Source organism: Trichechus manatus, unplaced genomic scaffold (assembly GCF_000243295.1).
Source record: "Trichechus manatus latirostris isolate Lorelei unplaced genomic scaffold, TriManLat1.0 scaffold00004, whole genome shotgun sequence".
Classification (NCBI taxonomy): Eukaryota; Metazoa; Chordata; class Mammalia; order Sirenia; family Trichechidae; genus Trichechus; species Trichechus manatus.
The window spans coordinates 21,182,459-21,201,579 of NW_004443940.1; the positions used below are offsets into that span (position 1 = coordinate 21,182,459).

The window sequence follows — 19,121 nt, forward strand, 5'->3', positions numbered from 1 at the left end:
GTCCGCCCTTGCAGAGCAAGTATAGATTAGTCGAGTCAGTGGTTTCACCCAAGGATACCCCTAGGAAGCTTTTCATTGTTTTATTACTATTAGTTTGTCTCTCTAAATTACTATCAGCTTATTTTCTTCTGATTGTTTTTAAAGATAAAAATGAAATGTAGCAGGGAAAAAACAGCCAGCCATCTTTAGTAAATTAAGGTTTCTCCTTGACGCCCCCCTCCCCCCCTTCCGTATTTGGGCTCCCTTGGCGCCTCTCTTTTGCAGGGTTCGGGTCTCCACGCAGAGACCTTCCAGTCCGACATTGCTCCAGCCAGGAAACAAACAGGCATTCCAGACCGTTTGGTTAAGCCAGAGGGTCAAACTGAAGGGCAACTCAGAATGAATTTGCAGCTGAATGCTTTAGCGCTGCACACCCCAAGAATACTGGTGTTTGTTCTTTCTGACAGGAAAACAAACACGGTCGCCCAGAAAGGAAGAGAGTCGGGGTTGAATTATCTGTCTAATCCGTTTAGGAGATGGCTTAGGGGATTGTCTTTTTCTGGCACTTGTTAATCACCTCTAACTCACCCTCCCTAACACCTCAGGGGCCTGGGATTTAGTCTGATGTAGCTTCAGCCTGTGAGGTTCCTGGGACTTTCCCAGTCCCAGTCCATTGCACTGGCCAGGACATCTTCCTTGTCCCCGTGAGGGCAGGACTGGTGCCACAGGCCAAGGGCAACAGGTCCACCCTCATCTAGACGAAGGCTCCGTGGACCCAGCGTTGACCTATGGCTTCTCATGCCTGAAGCGGGCCAGAGACCAGAACCAGGATGGATTTTGGGGCCTTGGAGACTGTGGTGGCCAATTCTGCCTTCATCGCCGCCCGGGGCAGTATTGATGGGAGCAGCACCCAGTGTTCCCGGGACAAGAAGTACTTTGCAAAGCTCAAGCTGCCCCCCCTCTCCAAATGCGAGTCCCTTCGCGAGAGTCTCAACCTCGAGTTTGAAAGTGTGTGTTCAGAACAGCCCATTGGCAAGCGCCTCTTCCAGCAGTTCCTGAAGGCAAACGACAGGCACGTGCCCGCCCTGGAGCTCTGGAAGGACATTGAGGACTATGACACAGCAGACACCAATTTCCGTTTGCAAAAGGCCCAGGCCATCCTGGCTGAGTACTTGGACCCCCAGGCCAAGCTCTTCTGCGGCTTTCTGGACGAGGGGATGATGGCGAAGGTGAAGGCGGTGCACGCAGCTGTAGAGGATGGACTCTTCGAACCCATCCTGCAGGCCACCATGGCGCACCTGAGCCAGTCCCCCTTCCAGGAGTACCTGGAGAGCCTCTACTTTCTGCGATTCCTCCAGTGGAAGTGGCTGGAGGCCCAGCCCATGGGGGAAGACTGGTTTCTGGACTTCAGGATCCTGGGGAAAGGGGGATTTGGGGAGGTGTCAGCCTGCCAGATGAAGGCCACTGGCAAGATGTATGCTTGTAAAAAACTGAATAAGAAGAGGCTGAAGAAAAGGAAGGGGTACCAAGTAAGCAGCCGCAATAGTTCACAGCAAGTGCAAAGTAAATGGCTTTTAGATTCCCACGGTGGGGTGGGGCGGGGCGGGTGGGTGAGGATCTGAGAATGTAAATTAGAATGTAGAGGATTAGTCAATGTCCTAATGGCCCCCCCTTAGCTGGCTTGCACGCTGGAGGTAGAAGACAACCTTGCCTTGGACAGTATGTTAACCTTGCCATTGGCCATCCAAACCCTCTTCACTGGTGCAATCATTGGCTCATTTCTAGAGCATTTTCTTCTGCATCACGTTTAAATATCGCACATCAAAATTAGTCCTTTTTCCTTCTTTCTTTTTTATATTTTTGTGGCATTGTATTTCAGCTCTTGCTGTTTTCTGGCCACAGTGTGGACCTAGCAGGATGCGGTGTATGACCTCTAAATTCCTCTCCAGTCCTGTGATTTGATTTGTCCCGCTGCTGTTAATAAGGACAGAGGGTTTGCAGACCTCCCTCCTCAGAGAGCAGCCTTGGTGTTCGCTTCTTGATGTGGTGATGATGTTCCACGTTTGGTCGTCTTTCTTTCTTTTGCTAACACCCCTGAAATACTGTAGCAAGTTTAAGGGGAAGAGTACCTTATAGGGGAAAGTGGTTTAGGGGATTATTCTTCTGGATTCTTTAGTCTGACTTTCTGAAAGACTTTCCCCAAACCCTTACATCATATTATGACAGAAAATGCCCAAAAAAATTGTGGCAGGAATTGTGTCAAATATCACTTTTTAAAAAATAGACTATTTTTAAAGCAGTTTTAGGTTTATAGAGAAATTGTGCAGAAAGTACAGTGAGTTCCCATATACCCCTTCTCTCCTACATGCAGCCAAATCTCACTTTGATTGACATGTTTATATGAGACGGAAACCCTCTGTAATGCTGGGGTGCAGGATGTTTTTGCCCCTGAAGGCAGGTATTTTCCAGGGAATGTGAGTGAATGGAAGGCATGTACAGGTTGCTCTAAGTTTTATCCTCTCCACCTAATTGGCTTCAGAATGCCCTTTTAGGACAGGATCTGTGAAAGCTGCTTACAATGTCTTACGAATACATCTCCTAAAGCAGCCTCCCCAGCTGCACATTCTGCCACATACAGTTCTCTTTTGCTCTTTCGAGTGGCACAGCACAGATAGTGCTGAGGGCAGACAAAGTGTTTAGGGTTAAACAGAACCATCACAAAGCATCGCCCAGCTAGGTGTCTCCTTGACAGTGGGCCAGGCACACCTGTCATTTAGGCCTATTAGCTAACGGTTAGATAGGTAGCTAGCTAGCTGCTGTTGAGTCGGCTCAGGCTCATGGCGACACTGTGTACAGCAGAGCGAAGTGTCGCCTGGGGCTATGTCATCCTCACAATTGCCAACATGTTCGAGTCCATTGTTGCAGCTATTGCACAGATTTATCTCTCTCACTGAAAGGTTAAATATCAGATGTTTATGGTAACCAGTTGAGTGAAGGGATCCAGCAAAATCCACAGTGATCTAACTGTGAGATTTGGTGGTAGAAGTAATTATGGTTGTATAACTGTAATTTTAATTCAACAATTACAGTGCAATAATCTCTTCTCCCTTTTGCGTTCAGTAGCCTACTTGAACTTAATACAAAATAAAATCAACCTAAAATATTTCCATGCAGGTGCAGATAGAAAGGGCCTTCTCCAACATCAAGAATTCCTTCCTCAAGAAAAGATTCGGCTTGCCTTATCCAAACACAACTTTTAAAAACATGTTTAAATGGAACAGCATGGGGTTTTAAAATAGAGATAAAAAATGAAATAGAGGTGTGAGGCAGTTTGAGGAGGGGCTCTGGCGAAGTGTTCTCTGTCTCCACAGAAGCCTGAAAGAGAGAAAAGAGGAAAGATGAGTTGGTTAGAAAGGAAAGCACTAAGGGAAAGTAAACACTAAAAAGGTTGTCAGAAGAAGGTGGAAACTTATTCTGATATTTTAAAAAACTGGTTGGTTTGAGCATCACCTGCCTGGAGGCTGATCCAGCAGACTGCCTAGTCCTCTGTACATTAATGAATATGCCATGTCAAGTTTTCTTTCTATGAAATGGGGAGAGTGACACCTGTTTATGTTACTTGCAATTGCTTTTTGCAAACTATTTTTAAAACATATTGGCAACTATGTTTCTATTTTTTGTGTGCATACATTAAGCAGAATGCAACACTGTGTAGCTCATGGTCTTAATGAGATTTTCTAGGCTTGTGGAACTTGGCCTTTTATGAAGATGGCACTTTTCCACCTAAACCTGGGTACTTATTCAACATCTTGCTTTTCAGGGTGCTATGGTAGAGAAGAAGATTCTAGCAAAAGTACATAGCAGGTTTATAGTCTCTCTGGCCTATGCGTTTGAAACCAAAGCCGAACTCTGTCTGGTGATGACCATCATGAATGGAGGCGACATAAGGTAAAGGGACCTTCTCCAGATGTGGGAGAGGGTGACCTGGCTGTGACCTGGGATAGAGAGGGTCTGACGGTCCGAGCTTGGTGAGAAGATCTCTGGGACCTGACCGAGGATGCTTTCCATGTGGGCAGAGCTGCGGCTGCTCATGACTTGCTATTTGATGAGCAGAGGGAAAGCCCTGTGCCCCAATCAAAATTCTCTTCCTAATTTCCAGCTCTGACACCTGAAATGCAGTGCCCTCAGTCTCTTACGAAAGGCAGGTAACCCTAGGGGAAGTAGGCCATTTGTATGACCCTGTGAATCAGGATGTCGCTCCCTTTCTTAAGCTGGGTTTGGTTTGACATTGGGGAGGTGGGGCTGAGGGGTGCAGACAGCAAGCACATATGATGCTATGGGTAGAGTGGTCAGCTAGTATGAACTGTTTGGATGGATGAATAATGGGGTGGAGGTGGGGGGCCTAGAGAGGGGTTGAGGGCTTTCCATTAAGAGGGCTGGTAAATGAAGACAAACGTCATCAACTTCCCCATTCTGTGAAGGGCCGCTCTTAGGACATGACAACAGAGCTAGAAACACAATGTGGCCAGTTGAAGAAACCATGGTTTTCCCATCACCTGGCAGAAAGGATGAGGTCGTGTCTCAGCATTTGCCCTGTGCCTTGATTTGCCCTAGATCTGAGAGCCAGGCCCTGGGCTCCTGAGGAGAAGTCAGATCATTGGCTCTCAGAGAGGGGAAAGGGACTCTGGACTCTTTGGGAGGCTTGGATGATCTAAAACCCTGACTGGGTTTGAGCTCAGTCACCTGAATTTTATTTTTGGGTGAAGGGAAGGAAAACTAACTCATTTACTAGCTGGGCAACCTAATCTCTCCTTGACTCAATTTCCTGATCCATAAAATGTGGATAAATAATACCTATGTTTGGAGCCCTGGGGGTACAGTGGTTAAGAGCTCAGCTGATAACTAAAAAGCTGGCAGTTTCAAATCCACCAGCCGCTCCTTGGAAACCCTATGGGGCAGTTCTACTGTGTCCTATAGGGTTGCTATGAGTTGGAATCAACTCGACAGCAAGGGGTTATGTTCAAAGGTTGTTGTGAGGATCAAGTGTGGTAATATACATGGAATACTTAGGAGAGCAGCTAGCACATATAAGAGTTAAATAAAAGTGAGATACTGCTATTATTGTTGTTATTTGCAAGGCCCTGCACATCCATTCTCTCATCTGGTTTTATCTCTATTGAAACTCCGTGCGGTAAGTTTGATTGCCCCATTTTACAGATGAAGAATCTGAGGACTAGATTAAATAACCCATTCAAGGTCACAAGAAAGGGGAGGAAAAGTGTGTTAGGAAGCACAGATAAAATACTTTCAAGACAATGGAAATGAAAATGATATTTTCAATTATTTATATTTTATAAATTTATTAATTATTAATTTTACAGAGAAATTTATAGTATTATTTATTTTTATTATTCTAGCTGCCTTGTGTTCAGCTCTAATTGGAAGAGTTTCCTTAGGAATCCTGCTCTGTCTCTACTCTCCCTGGTTGTTTATCTAGTTTTAAATAATTTATCTCATTTTATTCGTTAACCAAAAACCAAAACCAAACCTGTCGCCATTGAGTCAGTTCCGACTCATAGCAACCCTATAGGACAGCAGAACTGCCCCATATGGCTTCCAAGGCTGTAATCTTTAAGGAAGCAGATTGCCAGGTCTTTTCTCCCACAGAGCGGCTGATGAGTTCGAACCGATGACCCTTAGGTTAGCAGCCAGGTGCTTAATCACTATCCATCAGAGCTCCCTTTGTATTCATTAGGTTTTGTTTCTCTGTAAAATGTCATAGTGGAAAAAATAAGAAGAGGTGTATATATCACTCCACAATCCATCAAGGACTCTGCTTCTTAAGGTTGGCTGAAATAGCTTATATATTTATATAGACTCTAAATAAATTATTTATATTTTGAAATAACTTGGACAGCTTATCCAGATATCTCTCGCCTTCCTCTGTGCCTTTATTCATTCCATTGGCGGCAGTGGAATGGCTTTGAGGCCTGTTTTCCAGCTTCTGCGGCCAGCGTGGGGAAAGGAAAGGGAGACAAGATGACTTTGAGTCATCCCCGTTTCTCCCCTTTAACAGCGTGGTTAAGTGTTTGCGAGGACGTTAAAGCCACCAGCTAAAACAGGATCTTGGTATTGCCTCTGGTGTGGTATCTAAATAACCAGACAAACGTCCCTGCAGCCAGACAGTCCCGTGAAACAACGTATGCTTCTGAAGCCTTCGCTGGTTTTCAGGGGGCACACTGCTTGGAGCTGGGCATAGACAAGTACTTGCCTCTCTCACGGTGGTCTGTTCCCCCAGGTATCACATCTATAACGTCCACGAGGACAACCCTGGCTTTGAGGAGCCGCGTGCCGTCTTCTACACGGCCCAGATCATCAGTGGGCTGGAGCACCTGCACCAGAGGAGGATCGTCTACCGGGACCTCAAGCCCGAGAACGTCCTCTTGGACAAGGACGGTGAGGGCCAGCCTTTCCCCACACAGTGTTCCCCGCTGTCTCAGGGGTGGATTATGCGAGTCAGTCCAGCCAGGCTGCTCTCTCCCAGCTTGTCTTTGTGCTCCATACAGTCTCCTTTAAGAGGAGTGAACAGATTTTGTTACATTTTGCTACATTTAAAAAACCAAACCAAACCCACTGCCCTGAGTTGATTCCAACTTACAGCAACCTGCAAAGACAGAGTAGAACTGCCTTATTGGGTTTCCAAGGAGCAGCTGGTGGATTCAAACGGCTGACCTTTTGGTTGGCAGCCAAACACTTAAAAGCACACTTAAAGGCACCATGTGTAGCTTATATAAAGAGGAGGCCTCGTGGTGCAAATGGTTAAGCACCTGGCTGCTAACCAAAAGGTTGGCAGTTTGAACCCACGCAGTGGCCCCGGGGGAGAGGACCTGGCAAACTGCTCCTGTCAAGATTGCAGCCCTGGAAACCCTATGGGACAGTTCTGTTCTGTCACAGGGGGTAGCTATGAGTCGGAATTGACTGGACGACACCCAACAATAATAACATAGCTAAGAAAGCACTACAGTTTTAAGGGCACATCTTAAATTTCATTATTTTCATTCAACCATTCGAAGCAGAAAAGTGGCTGGCAGAATCTTCAAATGGACATTATGATTTTTAATGGACTTTGGTGAACTGTGGTTCATCCAAAGATATCTATTGTTCTTAGATCTACTAGTAAACGGTTAACAATTTATGGCCAGATCCTTACTGTGTTTTTTTTTTTTTTCCCTTTCTGGCTTATATGTGAAATCAAATTGGGATTCTTCTCAGAAACTAAACATAGAGATGTAGGCATCCAAAACTGTCTTTAGATTGCCCTCCGTTCATATCAGAAAATCAAGGAAATACATAGGTATTCACCAAAGCTGTTGCGGCAGAGATTGGGAAAGAGAAAGCAGATGAAGAAACTGAATTTTGGATTGATTATGCCCTAAATTCCAGTTGCAGGTACTGATGGTGCTCAGTCCCCAGCCCCCTCTGTCCCCTCTAGGCCTCTCTGCGGTCTGGCCAGGGAAGGAGGGGGGAGAGTTTCCCCCAGGTACCTGGGCTGCTGTGACCTTGCTGCCCATGCGGCCATCCAGGTGTGTGCAGAGGGTGGTGCTTGGCTCCCTTGAGGCTCTGGGCACGCCAGACTCTTTGTTCTGTGGAGTCACGTGTGACCTTAGTTGATGTTTGCTTTTCAGGCAATATACGAATCTCTGACCTTGGGCTGGCAGTGGAACTGAAGGACGGGCAGACCAAGACCAAGGGCTATGCAGGGACTCCAGGTAAAAGGGGCAAAAGAGACAGGGGGCAGCTGCTTCTGCTTCCTTGGGAAGGGTAAGCAGATGAGCCCCTCTCCAGGGCAAGGGAGCAAGAAGCAAGGACCCCTTTGGGTCTCCACGGACTGGGGGTGGGGTGAGAGGCATGGTGAGGGGTGGGACAGGCAACAGATTCAGGCTGGTGTGGGGAGCGAGATTTTCTTACCCTTTGGAGCAATTATAAAACATTAGCGGGGTTTGCCAATGGACATGCACAGATGTATTAACCTGGAGCTGTCCTAAGAGTCTGTCATTCACTGTAGAAATAATCCCCCCTACTTAAAAAAAAAGATTGATGTCGACACACAGTGGCCTCTATGATAAAAGCTTTCTCCTTTAGGTGCCTTGATGGGCCACTCCCTCCAGAAGAGTCCAGAGAGCAGATGGGACCCCAGAACGGACATTTAGGGCTTTCCTGGCATCAGCCTCATGAGTTTGTCCAGAAGCTCCGACCATGGGGCAGACTGGAGCTCCGTGGGCCTGCTCTAGATGAACCACATCACAGAGCACTAGGTTCAGGAACTCAGCTTTTGTTAGCCCTTTGTTTACAGTCCTTAATGCTTGCTAACTTTAATAAAGCCTGTGCCAGCACTTCATGGGCATACACCCGCATACAGTGTGATCAGACTAGAATGACAGTCAAGAGGTTAACTTGCCCCAGCCCTCAGCACGGTCAAGGCCTTTGCTGTCTAAGGAAAGTCTAGCATAGAGTGTGGAGTCCCTGGGTGGAGTTTGAAAGGTTGGAGGTTCGAGTCCGCCCAGAGGAGCCTTGGAAGAAAGGCCTGGGGATTTACTACTTCTCAAAAAATCAGCTATTGAAAGCCCTATGGAGCACAGTTCTACTCTGACACACATGGAGTCACCATGAGTCAGCGTCGACTTGATGGCAAGTGAAAAAAAAAAAAGTGTGGAGTATAGTGCTGACGAGGGATAGGGGCCCTGAAGAAGAAGGAGCTGCTCTTGTGCAAATAACAAAGTCGGAGTAGATCCGTCTGCATGTCAGGAGTGTCCCTGAAGCCCTGCTGCCTCCTCCACCCCATCTCCGTCTTCTCACAGCCTTCCCTCCAGGCAGGAAGGAGCAGCACTGTAGAGGAGAGAGGAGATACTTTAGAGTCAGGTGGAGCTGGCTTCATATTCTAGGCACGTTCCTTATTAGCTGCGTGACCCTGGGTAATTCACTTAACCTCTCTGAGCGTTAGGCTCTTTATCTGCACAATGGAGATGATAATACCACTCCAGCCTTGTTGTGAGAACTAAATATGACAATGTTGTCAAAAGCACCTGGCACGTAGTAGCCACTCAATCAATTGTAATTCTTATTTTTCTTCCACATTCTTGATGAGTCAATGTTTCCAGGCTTATTTCGGATAAGACGTCTTACCAAATATCTTTTTTTCCCCTGATTTGTTGTGGCCTTAGGGAGAAAGCGCTATCACCCCGAAATTGCGGTGTTGTACAGAGTAACAATTCAGATCTTGTTTTATACCGTTGAATCCTCCTGCTTTGAGCACCTTTTGTGTTTGTTCCTGTTGCCCCAGTACGTTTGTCCACATCTGTAACAGTATTAAGGGGAAAGGTTATGCCTGGAAGAAGGATGAGAACTGTTCTTTCCCCTCGTTGGCGAGGAAGGACAACGCTGGCGAGAGACTTTCCACACGAACACACTTTGCGTCTGTGTTGTATTTGTCTGGAGCAGAATGCAGTAGGTGCTGAATGGCTCTGGGCTCCGTCAGAGGCATCCCCAGTTATGGAAAAGATCGTTTTGGAAGGCAGCTTGTCTGTAAAGCAGTTCCACAGCAGGGCAAAGCCTTGGGGGCGGCCTTTGCTTTTCACGTAACAACAGCCCTGTTCTGTGTCTGTGGCAGAAATGCGCTGGGAAGACTGTATGCTGTCTTCTATGTTACCCGAGTTTGCATAATCCTCAACCAAAACTCATGAAGTTCTACTCCAGGGCATTTTTCCTCCCTGAAAGCTCTTTACTCACATCTTTCAGGGAGATTCAGATCATTAGGAGAAAACTACAAAGAACATCTCTACAGCAAAATGCGTCAAGATTCCCTGACAAAGTCAGGATTTGATGTACAGTAGTGGTGTTAATATAAACTATTAAGATCGTTGCTTTACACGCTAAGTGTGAGGGTCAAACTGGCCACCAGAGGGCGCCATTGTCATTGCTATGGAAGGAATCACTTTGTTATCACGCTGAACGCTAGGTGGTACAAAACTTTCTGAGACGGCATCTCTCTATTAGCCCGGGCGCATGGTGTGTGCAGAAATCACCCTTTACGTTTGCTATTAGGCCCTGGCTGTGACTCTAAAACAGATAATAGTTGCTGATATTGGAGTGCAAGTGAAAAGGCTGGGGCATCAAGCAAAGCTAAAGGAGCTCCCCTCCAGATCCTTCTCCTAGTTCCTCCCGTGAACCCTTCGAGCTCTATCCTCGTGATAGGAATAATGCCGACAGCAGCTCCACCTGTAGCTGGTGCCCTGCAACTTTCACAGGTGGTTGTCGCCTCAGTCAGTCAGTGAGTCAATCCACCGATAAACAGTAATCTATGAGGCAACTCATTTTGCTAGTCCTGCCTATGGAACAGTTCTGCTCTGTCCTATTGGGTCACCATGAGTTGGAATTGACTCGATGGCAAAGGGTTTGGGTTTTCTTTTGGTGCTAGCACGGTGGGACACACAACAGAAGTATAGGACACGTTCTTTGTCCTCAAAGGGTCTTCAGTCAGGTGGGGGAGATGAGTTAATATGCAAAAGAATTAGTAAATAGATTAAGATAGTATTCATTCATTCATCAAGTTCTTATGGTCACCTACTTTATTCCAAGCACTGTGCAAGACCCTGGGGATACTATCTATCTATCTATCTATCTATCTATCTATATATATATATATACACACACACACATGCACACACACACATATATATATATAATTTGGGATGGATTGTGTGGAACAGACCAGAAGTGCCCTGAATAATTTGCTCTAGGAGATGATTTATGGCTGGGCTTCAAGTTACTCATAATTTGGTCGGACCTTTCGCTTGGGCTCTTGATTTAATCTAGATATTGTGGTCACTTAAACATTCTTTCTCACATAAAACTCATTGCTGTTGAGTCGATTCTGACTTATAGAGATCCTATAGGACAGAGTAGAACTGCCCCACAGGGTTTCCAAGGCTGTAAATTTTTACGGAAGCAGACTGCCACATCTTTCTCCCACAGAGTAGCTGGTGGGTTTGAACTACTGACCTTTTGGTTAGTGGCTGAGTGCTTTAACCTCTGTGCCACAAGGGCTCCTTTCTCACATAGTCTGACCAAAAGTCTGGATAATGGTATAATTCTCTGAACATGCAGAATATAGAAAGATATATTTAGGTCCATGTTCCCTTAGGGTCTGTGGAATTTGATTTCTATAACCTCTTTGGAGTAAAATGATTCTGTGGTCTAATCATTTTGGCAAATGTTGCGAAGTACATCTTTCTTGAAAATTTATTGTGTAATTAGTATGTTAAAGGATCAGAGAGGAGCTAAAATAGATACAATTAGCTTTGCTTAACTCAGAATTTCTAAACTATCTGATCATCAGAAGCCAGTTCCCATGCCCCAGTCCATAACACCTATTTCTAGTCCCAGGGAAGTAGGGGTCATAGACCGCACGCATTTGCTGGTAAAGAAGAAGCCGACCTTTCCATCCTTCCCATGCACTGGACGAGGCCTTATACAGGTACTAACTAGGGAATGAGAAGTCTGGAAATTTGCTCTAGGAGTATGTTAACTTTCAATATGTGGAGTGCAGCATATTGTCCCGACTCCTGATATATGCCACAGAACTGGCATGGGGCAAGATAGAGCTATGACGGATATCTTAAAGTCTCATGGAAGTCTTACTTGACTAGAAACAGATATCTGATAAGTACCCTCTAGATCTTTTATCTAGAGGGTAGAAAGAATAAAGCACAGTGGTTACAAGCATATAGGAGTCAGGATAGCATAATAGTTAAGAATATGGACTCTGACACCAGACTGCTTGGGTTTGATTCTAGCTTCATGACTTTCTACATCTGTGTGATCTTGGGCAAGTTGCTTACAGTTCTTCATTTGTAAAACAGTCATAATTAGCTCATTGGCTGGGCATGTAGCTTAAAACGGATTACTGTACATTGAGCACTTAGGGCAGGCCTAGAACATAGGCGAGACATGTAAGTGTGTGCCATTGTTACTATTGGTGGGGCTCAGAGAAATGTCTATGGACCTATAGGGAGGATTTTGTGGAAGTAGATGGCACAAACAAATGTGCATGGGAGTAAGCAAATATGTCTTGGTGCTTGTGATGACCGGGAGCAGTGGCAGAACATAGGAAATTTCTGATGTGAGACAGACATGAGTCTGCAGTATATCACTCTAGAAGGAAAGACTATTCGCAAGGATGAGGAATCCTCAAATGTGTAATTATGACCTTGAAATAAAAAATTATCCCTTTGAAGAGAAAAGTGGGAGACACTGAAAGAGACCAAGACAGAAGAATGAAAGAACAGCACGTGGTCTGGTGTAACTGTAAGAAATGGCAGGGATCTAGCAGAGCACTGCCCGAAGTCTGGAGGGAATTGTGACTGGTAAACAACACTGAGGACAATTCAAATGCAAGAAGATGGTCAAGGAATAGAGAGGTCCACTGCTTTTACCCCTGTTCAATATTGATGGACGATCTAGAGAAAGCAGCTCCTATTTTTAATCTTGACTCCTTTGTCATAGAGAAGGAGTAAGTAAGTAATAGTAAGAAAAATGGAATGTGAACCTACTATGGGCAAAAGGATTGCAGGAGGCATTTAACTGCTTTAAAATGGTTCAGGCCACCAGGTGAGGGTAAATTCCCATGTCAGGGTGCACATAACTTGCAGGTGAGGTTACGGAACCACTGTTAATGATTGCTGAGAAATAGTGGGAAGTGGGAGCGGGGTAAAGACAGTATAGATGATTTCCGGAATTTCAGAGCAGTTAATTTCAACAAATTAGATAGGTGTGACTTGACTTTGCTTTCAGGCAATAATCAAGAATAAGTTATCAAAGGGATTTTCTGATCATTGAAGAAATCATGGTGATCCCTAGAACTCAATGTTGATATTAACAAGACATAAACAACTATAGACATATAAACAAGACATAACCAGACTCAATTATTCCTTTATCAGGCTGACATGACCAATATATCAAGGAAATGGAGGGGAAAGTATATTTTGAATTAAGTAAAGTATTTGGAAGTGATCTCTCATGGAGAAAATTAATACCTGAATACGTAGATTGATTGTTTTCCCTACTGAAATCTCAGAATAACAGTAGTGAAGGGATTTTATTAAAACCTACATGGACAAACGAGAACAGAAGATGATACAACAGCAACATTTTGGCAGCTAGAAAATAGATGGATGAATGGTAACTAACTTACAAACTTGAGAAAATTAAATCCTAAGCTAGCAACAGAACCCCCAAACAGCACAGAAATTGTCAGCATCATGTACCTCTGGAAGTGAGAGTGAATAATAGGCATTCCAAAAACAGAACAGAATACTTGGAGGGGAAGAAATATATCAGTAAAACTTCCCAGAATTGAAGGACATGAGTTTCAAGACTGAAAATGCCCAGCACAATGGATGAAAATAGACCTCCACAAAAGCACATTATTGTGAAATTTTAGGACAAATAAGACACTATAAACTTCTAGGAAGGAAAAATAAGTCTCATACAAAGCATCAGGAATCAGAATGGTATCGACATTCATAAAAGTAATACTATATGTGAGAAGACAATGGAAAAAGTTTTAAAAATTCAGAGGGGGAAAAAAAAAAAATGCCTAGAATTTTATACCCAGCCAAACTATCAGTTAAAGATTGGTGAAATAAAGGCATTTTTACATGTGGAAGTTCTTAAATATTTACTTCCTCAGCACTCTTCCTTAGAAAGCTACTTGACCAAAACAAAGGAGTAAACAAACAAACAACAACAAAAAGTGGAAAATCTGGAAGTTAGGAAAAGGAGAGAAGAAGGTGTCAGGGTGATAGAGAGATTCTAGGCTGCTAGCTGCACACCATAATTCAGACTGCAGCAAGTAAGAAGTTTCCATAAGACTCTCATGAGGAAGAAATCAATAAAATATTTGATGCACCAAAACATGATAGGGAATTAAAGAATTGTTAGACAATTTTGGGTTGAACTGGTGATAAGTACATAGAAAACTAAGCAAATGAAAAACAAGACAATATAATCTGTGAAAACTGAAAAACATAACATAACTGAGGTTTAATTTTTGGCTCAGCTGGGAATAGTGCTGACCTGAATGTTGATCAACCAGAATAATATATTGGGAGAGTGGAAGAGGTGAGAAGTGTGGACGAGGCATGAGTGGTGAATGGATGAGAGCTAGATCCTCAACTTCCAGGATGGTAAGTCAACTGATGAGACCCCAAACAGAAAGATTCAAAAGTAGCAATATAAACATGTTAATTAGAGATATGGATATTAATTCCAAAATAATCAGCTAAAAGAATTCTGAAAAAGGAGAATAAAGTAGAGGAGAAGGGGTTAGGGGACTACTATCTTTTAGAACTATCTGATTCTTTACGCACTTGAATCACTTTGATAAAAATAAAAACTAAGTTATAAAAACACAATTAGGTAGATAAGTAATGAGTTTAACTATCATGTCTAAAGAACAATGGAGTGGTTGGGAGTTCAGATGTTAGTGCTGTAGCCCCTGGATTTGAATCCTTCCTCTGTTACACCTACTGTCTATGTTATCTGGAGCAAGTTACTTAAGCTTGCTAAGCCTCTACTTCCCTATCTGGAATATGGGAAGAGTAATTACACTTATTTCTTGGTGGTATGAGGATTAAATGAGAAAAGAATTGTACCTGCTATGGCACACAGCAAGCACTGAATACATGTCAGCTATAATAAGTATTATTAAAGGGTGCTGATAAATGGATCTATGTCAGTCTAGAATAAGTTTGTGAGTTGAATTCCACGAAGCTCTGACCTTGGCAAACTTTCCTTAAGCTTTAGCACCAAAATGTGGCACCTGGGACTTTACTCCAACTCTTTGTATCTTTGGTATGTCTTGGCTTAAACGTGTCCTTTTGTGGACAATTCAGGAAGAAAGCAGATCAAGAAGCAATTTGTAGTGCTTCTCTCTGCAACCAGTCATACACCAAATATACCTCTTAAACCCCATAAGTCACAGTCACACTTTTGTAGCTTGAGAGGCAAGGAAGGACAATCACTTCTCAGTTTGGTCATAGGGTGATATTTCCATCATCTCTAAGGTTGAGGTATCAGAAGGGGAAATGAGAATTCACACCACATGTGTAGATCAGTGGTTCTCAACCATGGGTGATTTTGCCACCAAGGGCACATTTGGCAATGTCTGGAGACATTTTTGGTTATCACAACCGGGGAAGGGGGGATTGCTACTGGCATCTAGTGAGTAGAAGCCAAGGATGCTGCTAAACATCCTACAGTGCACAGGTCAGACCCCACAACAAAGAATGTGGCATTGAGCTTGTCCTTGTGCCCTGACAGGTTTCATGGCTCCTGAGCTATTACGGAGTGAGGAGTATGATTTTTCCGTGGATTACTTTGCCTTGGGGGTCACGTTGTATGAGATGATTGCAGCCAGAGGACCATTTCGAGCCAGAGGAGAAAAGGTAGGAAATCTTTTCCCCTAGCAGATATCTTTATAGCTGCCGTGGTATTGAATTTCCTTCGTTTGGGGATGGGAGTAATGATAGGGTCTACTACTGAGGCAGAACTGGGCCTTGAGGGTTGTTCTGCAGGACCATGTTAGGGAAACAGACTCAAATTCAGGGATCTTGCTTCTGAGTGTTGTTTTCTCTCAATGGGGTGACTTCTCCAGGTCCAGCTGGGGCTAGTGTCCAGGAATGCCAAGGAACCTATGCAAAGAGACTGAAGGGGGCAGGGGTCCTAAGACCTGCTGGTAGAGTTGTTGAGGGATTTGAAATCCATTCTTTTGTCCCAAAGCAGGCATGTGGCAGAAGAGATATGTCCCCATCAACATGCCACTCAAGTCTTGAGCATTAGTTTCCTAATGGTAGACCCTTCCCTGGCAGAGAGAGAGGCGTTGTGATGACTTCATCTCATTGTAGCTCCAGGATACTAAGGGAGCATTTCAGTACAAGAGCTGCCTGAATCATCTCAAACTAGCACCCATGAGTAAATTCCCAGCTTCCTGTGGTGCTGTCTAGGCTAGTGCTCTCTGGGAGAATATGAGTGTATTGACTTACCTTCTCTGAATGGCTTTATTGCTCATCATTTCAGATCAATAAGCTCTTCTTCTCCCAAGATGCTGAAAGCCTGACTGGTAACACATGCCATACTCATAGGCACACAACTTTTCTGAAGTAAAACCATTGAATGTCCTGGAGGAAAATGGATATTTAATGTAGTTGTGTCCCTGACCCTCTGGCTACATACTTTTTTGTTGTTTCTTCTGCTGTTCAGTCTTCTGTTCAGTGATCATCTCCTAGGAATGGTCCTTGGCTCTCTAGGCCAGAAAACCACAGATAAAGATAATAATTGGAGATGCCCAATTACCTCTGCAAAATCAATGAAGCAAAACTAGCTTCTTCCCTTTGAGCAGATACTGTCTCAGAGAGCTCAGGAATATGACTATCTATTATATGACCAAAACAGTGATTGTCAACCAGAAATGAGAAGGTCAATGTCTCTGTCCATTCATGAACCTGATGTACAGGGCACTCACACAGTTGTTGTATCTTTAGATGCAACTACATTTCTTGCTCAAACTGACCACTCTCTCAACTTTGTCTGGAGGTGATGCCCATCATTTCCTTCTTCCTGGATCTACCAATCTGTTCCCACCCCTATCAGGCTTCCACACTTGCCCTCCCTTAAAATAGATTTTGGAACCAATTAAATTCTAAATCTTAAAATAACCAAAGAGTTTTCAGATGATTCTAACATATCTATAGACACTTAATGTCTCTGTAACTCTACCTTGAACTCTAATAATTAGTTCTCTCTCCCAACCTTGAAATCAACAATGCTCCAGCCACAATGAATGTTTCCTGCTACTTTCATATCAAGACCACTTTCAGCTACTCAACTTTATTACATCTCAAACCATCAAGTGATATTGTCTCCATATTAAACCCTTCCCCCAAGTTTTACATAGTGCCTAATTTATCTGGGGAAGGCTTCATGGGTGAGAGGAGATGATCTGGGTTGGAGCAGGGAGGGTGGAAAGAAGAGCGAGGAAGTTCCCACAATGGGGTTGCTATCACCAGTCTTGAAACAAAGACCCCGATACTGGTTGGATTGCTGCTGAAGCTGGTGCTGGTCCTCTGTTGTTGGGGAAGGCCATTCACAAAAGAACCATGTAATTGTCTGAGGCAACAAGAAGTGCAGCTCCAGCCCTTTGCCCTAGGAATATTTGTTGAGTCAGAGAGGGCCTATGACTGGAAGACCCATGTTTTTTCTGTGCCGTGTGGTGATACCCAGGAGGGAAAGAGCCTGTCTGCAGAGCAGAGGGAGGCTTCAGGAAGTAGAAGAGGAGGCAGCATCTCCTGGGGTGACAGCATTGAGGACTGCTGTCACCACTGCCTCAGAGTGTAGAAACTCAGCCTTAGAAAGGGACCTTCCAATTGACATGTCCAGACTCTCCCTGTGCAAGGAGTACTCCACAGTAGTCCTGGCAGAGGGTTAGCCAACTCAGTGTGATTCTAGATTGGTCTCTTGACCTCTGAAGGCCAAGAAAACAACTTATGTAGCCACAAATTACTGCTAACACAAGGCCTGGTCCTAACTTCCAACAGCTCTGAAAAACAAAACAGAACAAAACAGGGAGGGCGAAAGAGGTTAATAATTGTTTAGGAAGCAGTGAGTTTCTGCTTATGGTGATGGAAAATTTGGCAAGAGATATTGGTAATGGTTGCATAGCATGATTAATTGATCTCACTGAATTGTACATGCCCAAAATGTTGACTTATCACATGTGGTGTTATATATGGAGACCTAGTGGCACAGTGGTTAAAAGCTACAGCTGCTAACCAAAAGGTCGGCAGTTCGAATCCACCAGAAACTTTATGGGGCAGTTCTACCCTGTCCTATAGGGTTGCTATGAATTGGAATCAACTCGACGGCAACAGGCTTTTAGTTTTTTGTGTTATCTATATTAAAACAAAACAAAACAAACCAGTATGTGATTCACTTGCAGGTGGCCAGCCTCAGGGCTCACAATAAGAGCCCTCATTTGAGAGAGCTGCGCAGCTCTTATATCAGTGTTCACTCTGATTCTACAGCCCCAACCAGAATCCCAGTTATTCTGTGTATAAAATGAAAACGATGAGCTATTATGAGATTTCCTTCTAGGAGTTCAGTCAAAAGCACCATAATAAGCAAACGGTGGTCCATCCATCCAATGTTTTTGCTCAGCAACAAAAAGAAGTGAACCGTGGATACACTCAACAGCCTGGATGTATCTCAAACCCATTATGCTGTAAGAAAGAAGTCAGACACAGAGAGTAATACTGTACAGTTCCATTTATATGAAATCTTACAAAAGGCACATCTACTCTATTGGGACAGAAAACAGATCAGTATTTGTCTAAGGCACGGTGTGCAGAGATTGACTACAAAGGGCACAAGGGGACTTCTGGGAGTGATGGAAATGTCTGTAGCTTGACTGTGGTGGTTGACTGTGTGGTTACATGGGTGATCTATCAAAACTTGTCAAACTGTACACTTAAAATGGGTGTCTTTGTGATATGTATATTACACCTCAGTAAAGTTGATTGAAAATCCAGTCAAATATCGACAATAGAAAAATGAGAAGACCTCTACACCACCTGGGGTTTATAAAGTTAACTCTTTTTATTTTTTTATTTTTTATTGTTGTAGTTTAAATGAAGTTTACATTTCAAGTTACTCTCCCAGTGACGCCATCCGGGCGGGGCTTTTTTTTTGTTGGGAGTTTTTAAATTACCTTTTTAATCTCTTCTTTTGTTATGGGTTTGTTTAGATGTTCTACCTCTGTTTGTGTTAGTTTAGGTAGGTAGTGAGTTTCTAGAAATTTGTCCATTTCCTCTAGGCTTTCAAATTTGTTAAAGTACAATTTTTCATAGTATTCTGTTACGATTCTTTTAATTTCAGTTGTATCTGTTGTGATACTACCTATCTCATTTCTCATCTCATTTCTTATACGGGTTATTTGCTTCCTCTCCTGTTTTTCTTTTGTCAGTTTGGCCAATGGTTTATCAATTTTGTTGATCTTTTCAAAGAACCAGCTTTTGGTCTTGTTAACT

General features: G+C 43.7%; 1 protein-coding gene across 1 annotated transcript in view; it reads left to right on the forward strand.

The window, feature by feature from the left end:
• Positions 1–809: 809 nt before the first annotated feature.
• GRK1 (G protein-coupled receptor kinase 1) overlaps positions 810–19,121 on the forward strand; it is a 24,417-nt gene continuing 6,105 nt past the window's right edge. Inside the window, exons 1-5 of the mRNA XM_004369286.2 lie at positions 810–1,508; positions 3,800–3,927; positions 6,278–6,435; positions 7,665–7,748; positions 15,361–15,485. Coding sequence (XP_004369343.1) covers positions 810–1,508; positions 3,800–3,927; positions 6,278–6,435; positions 7,665–7,748; positions 15,361–15,485 — 1,194 coding nt within the window. The remainder of the gene's footprint in view (positions 1,509–3,799; positions 3,928–6,277; positions 6,436–7,664; positions 7,749–15,360; positions 15,486–19,121) is intronic.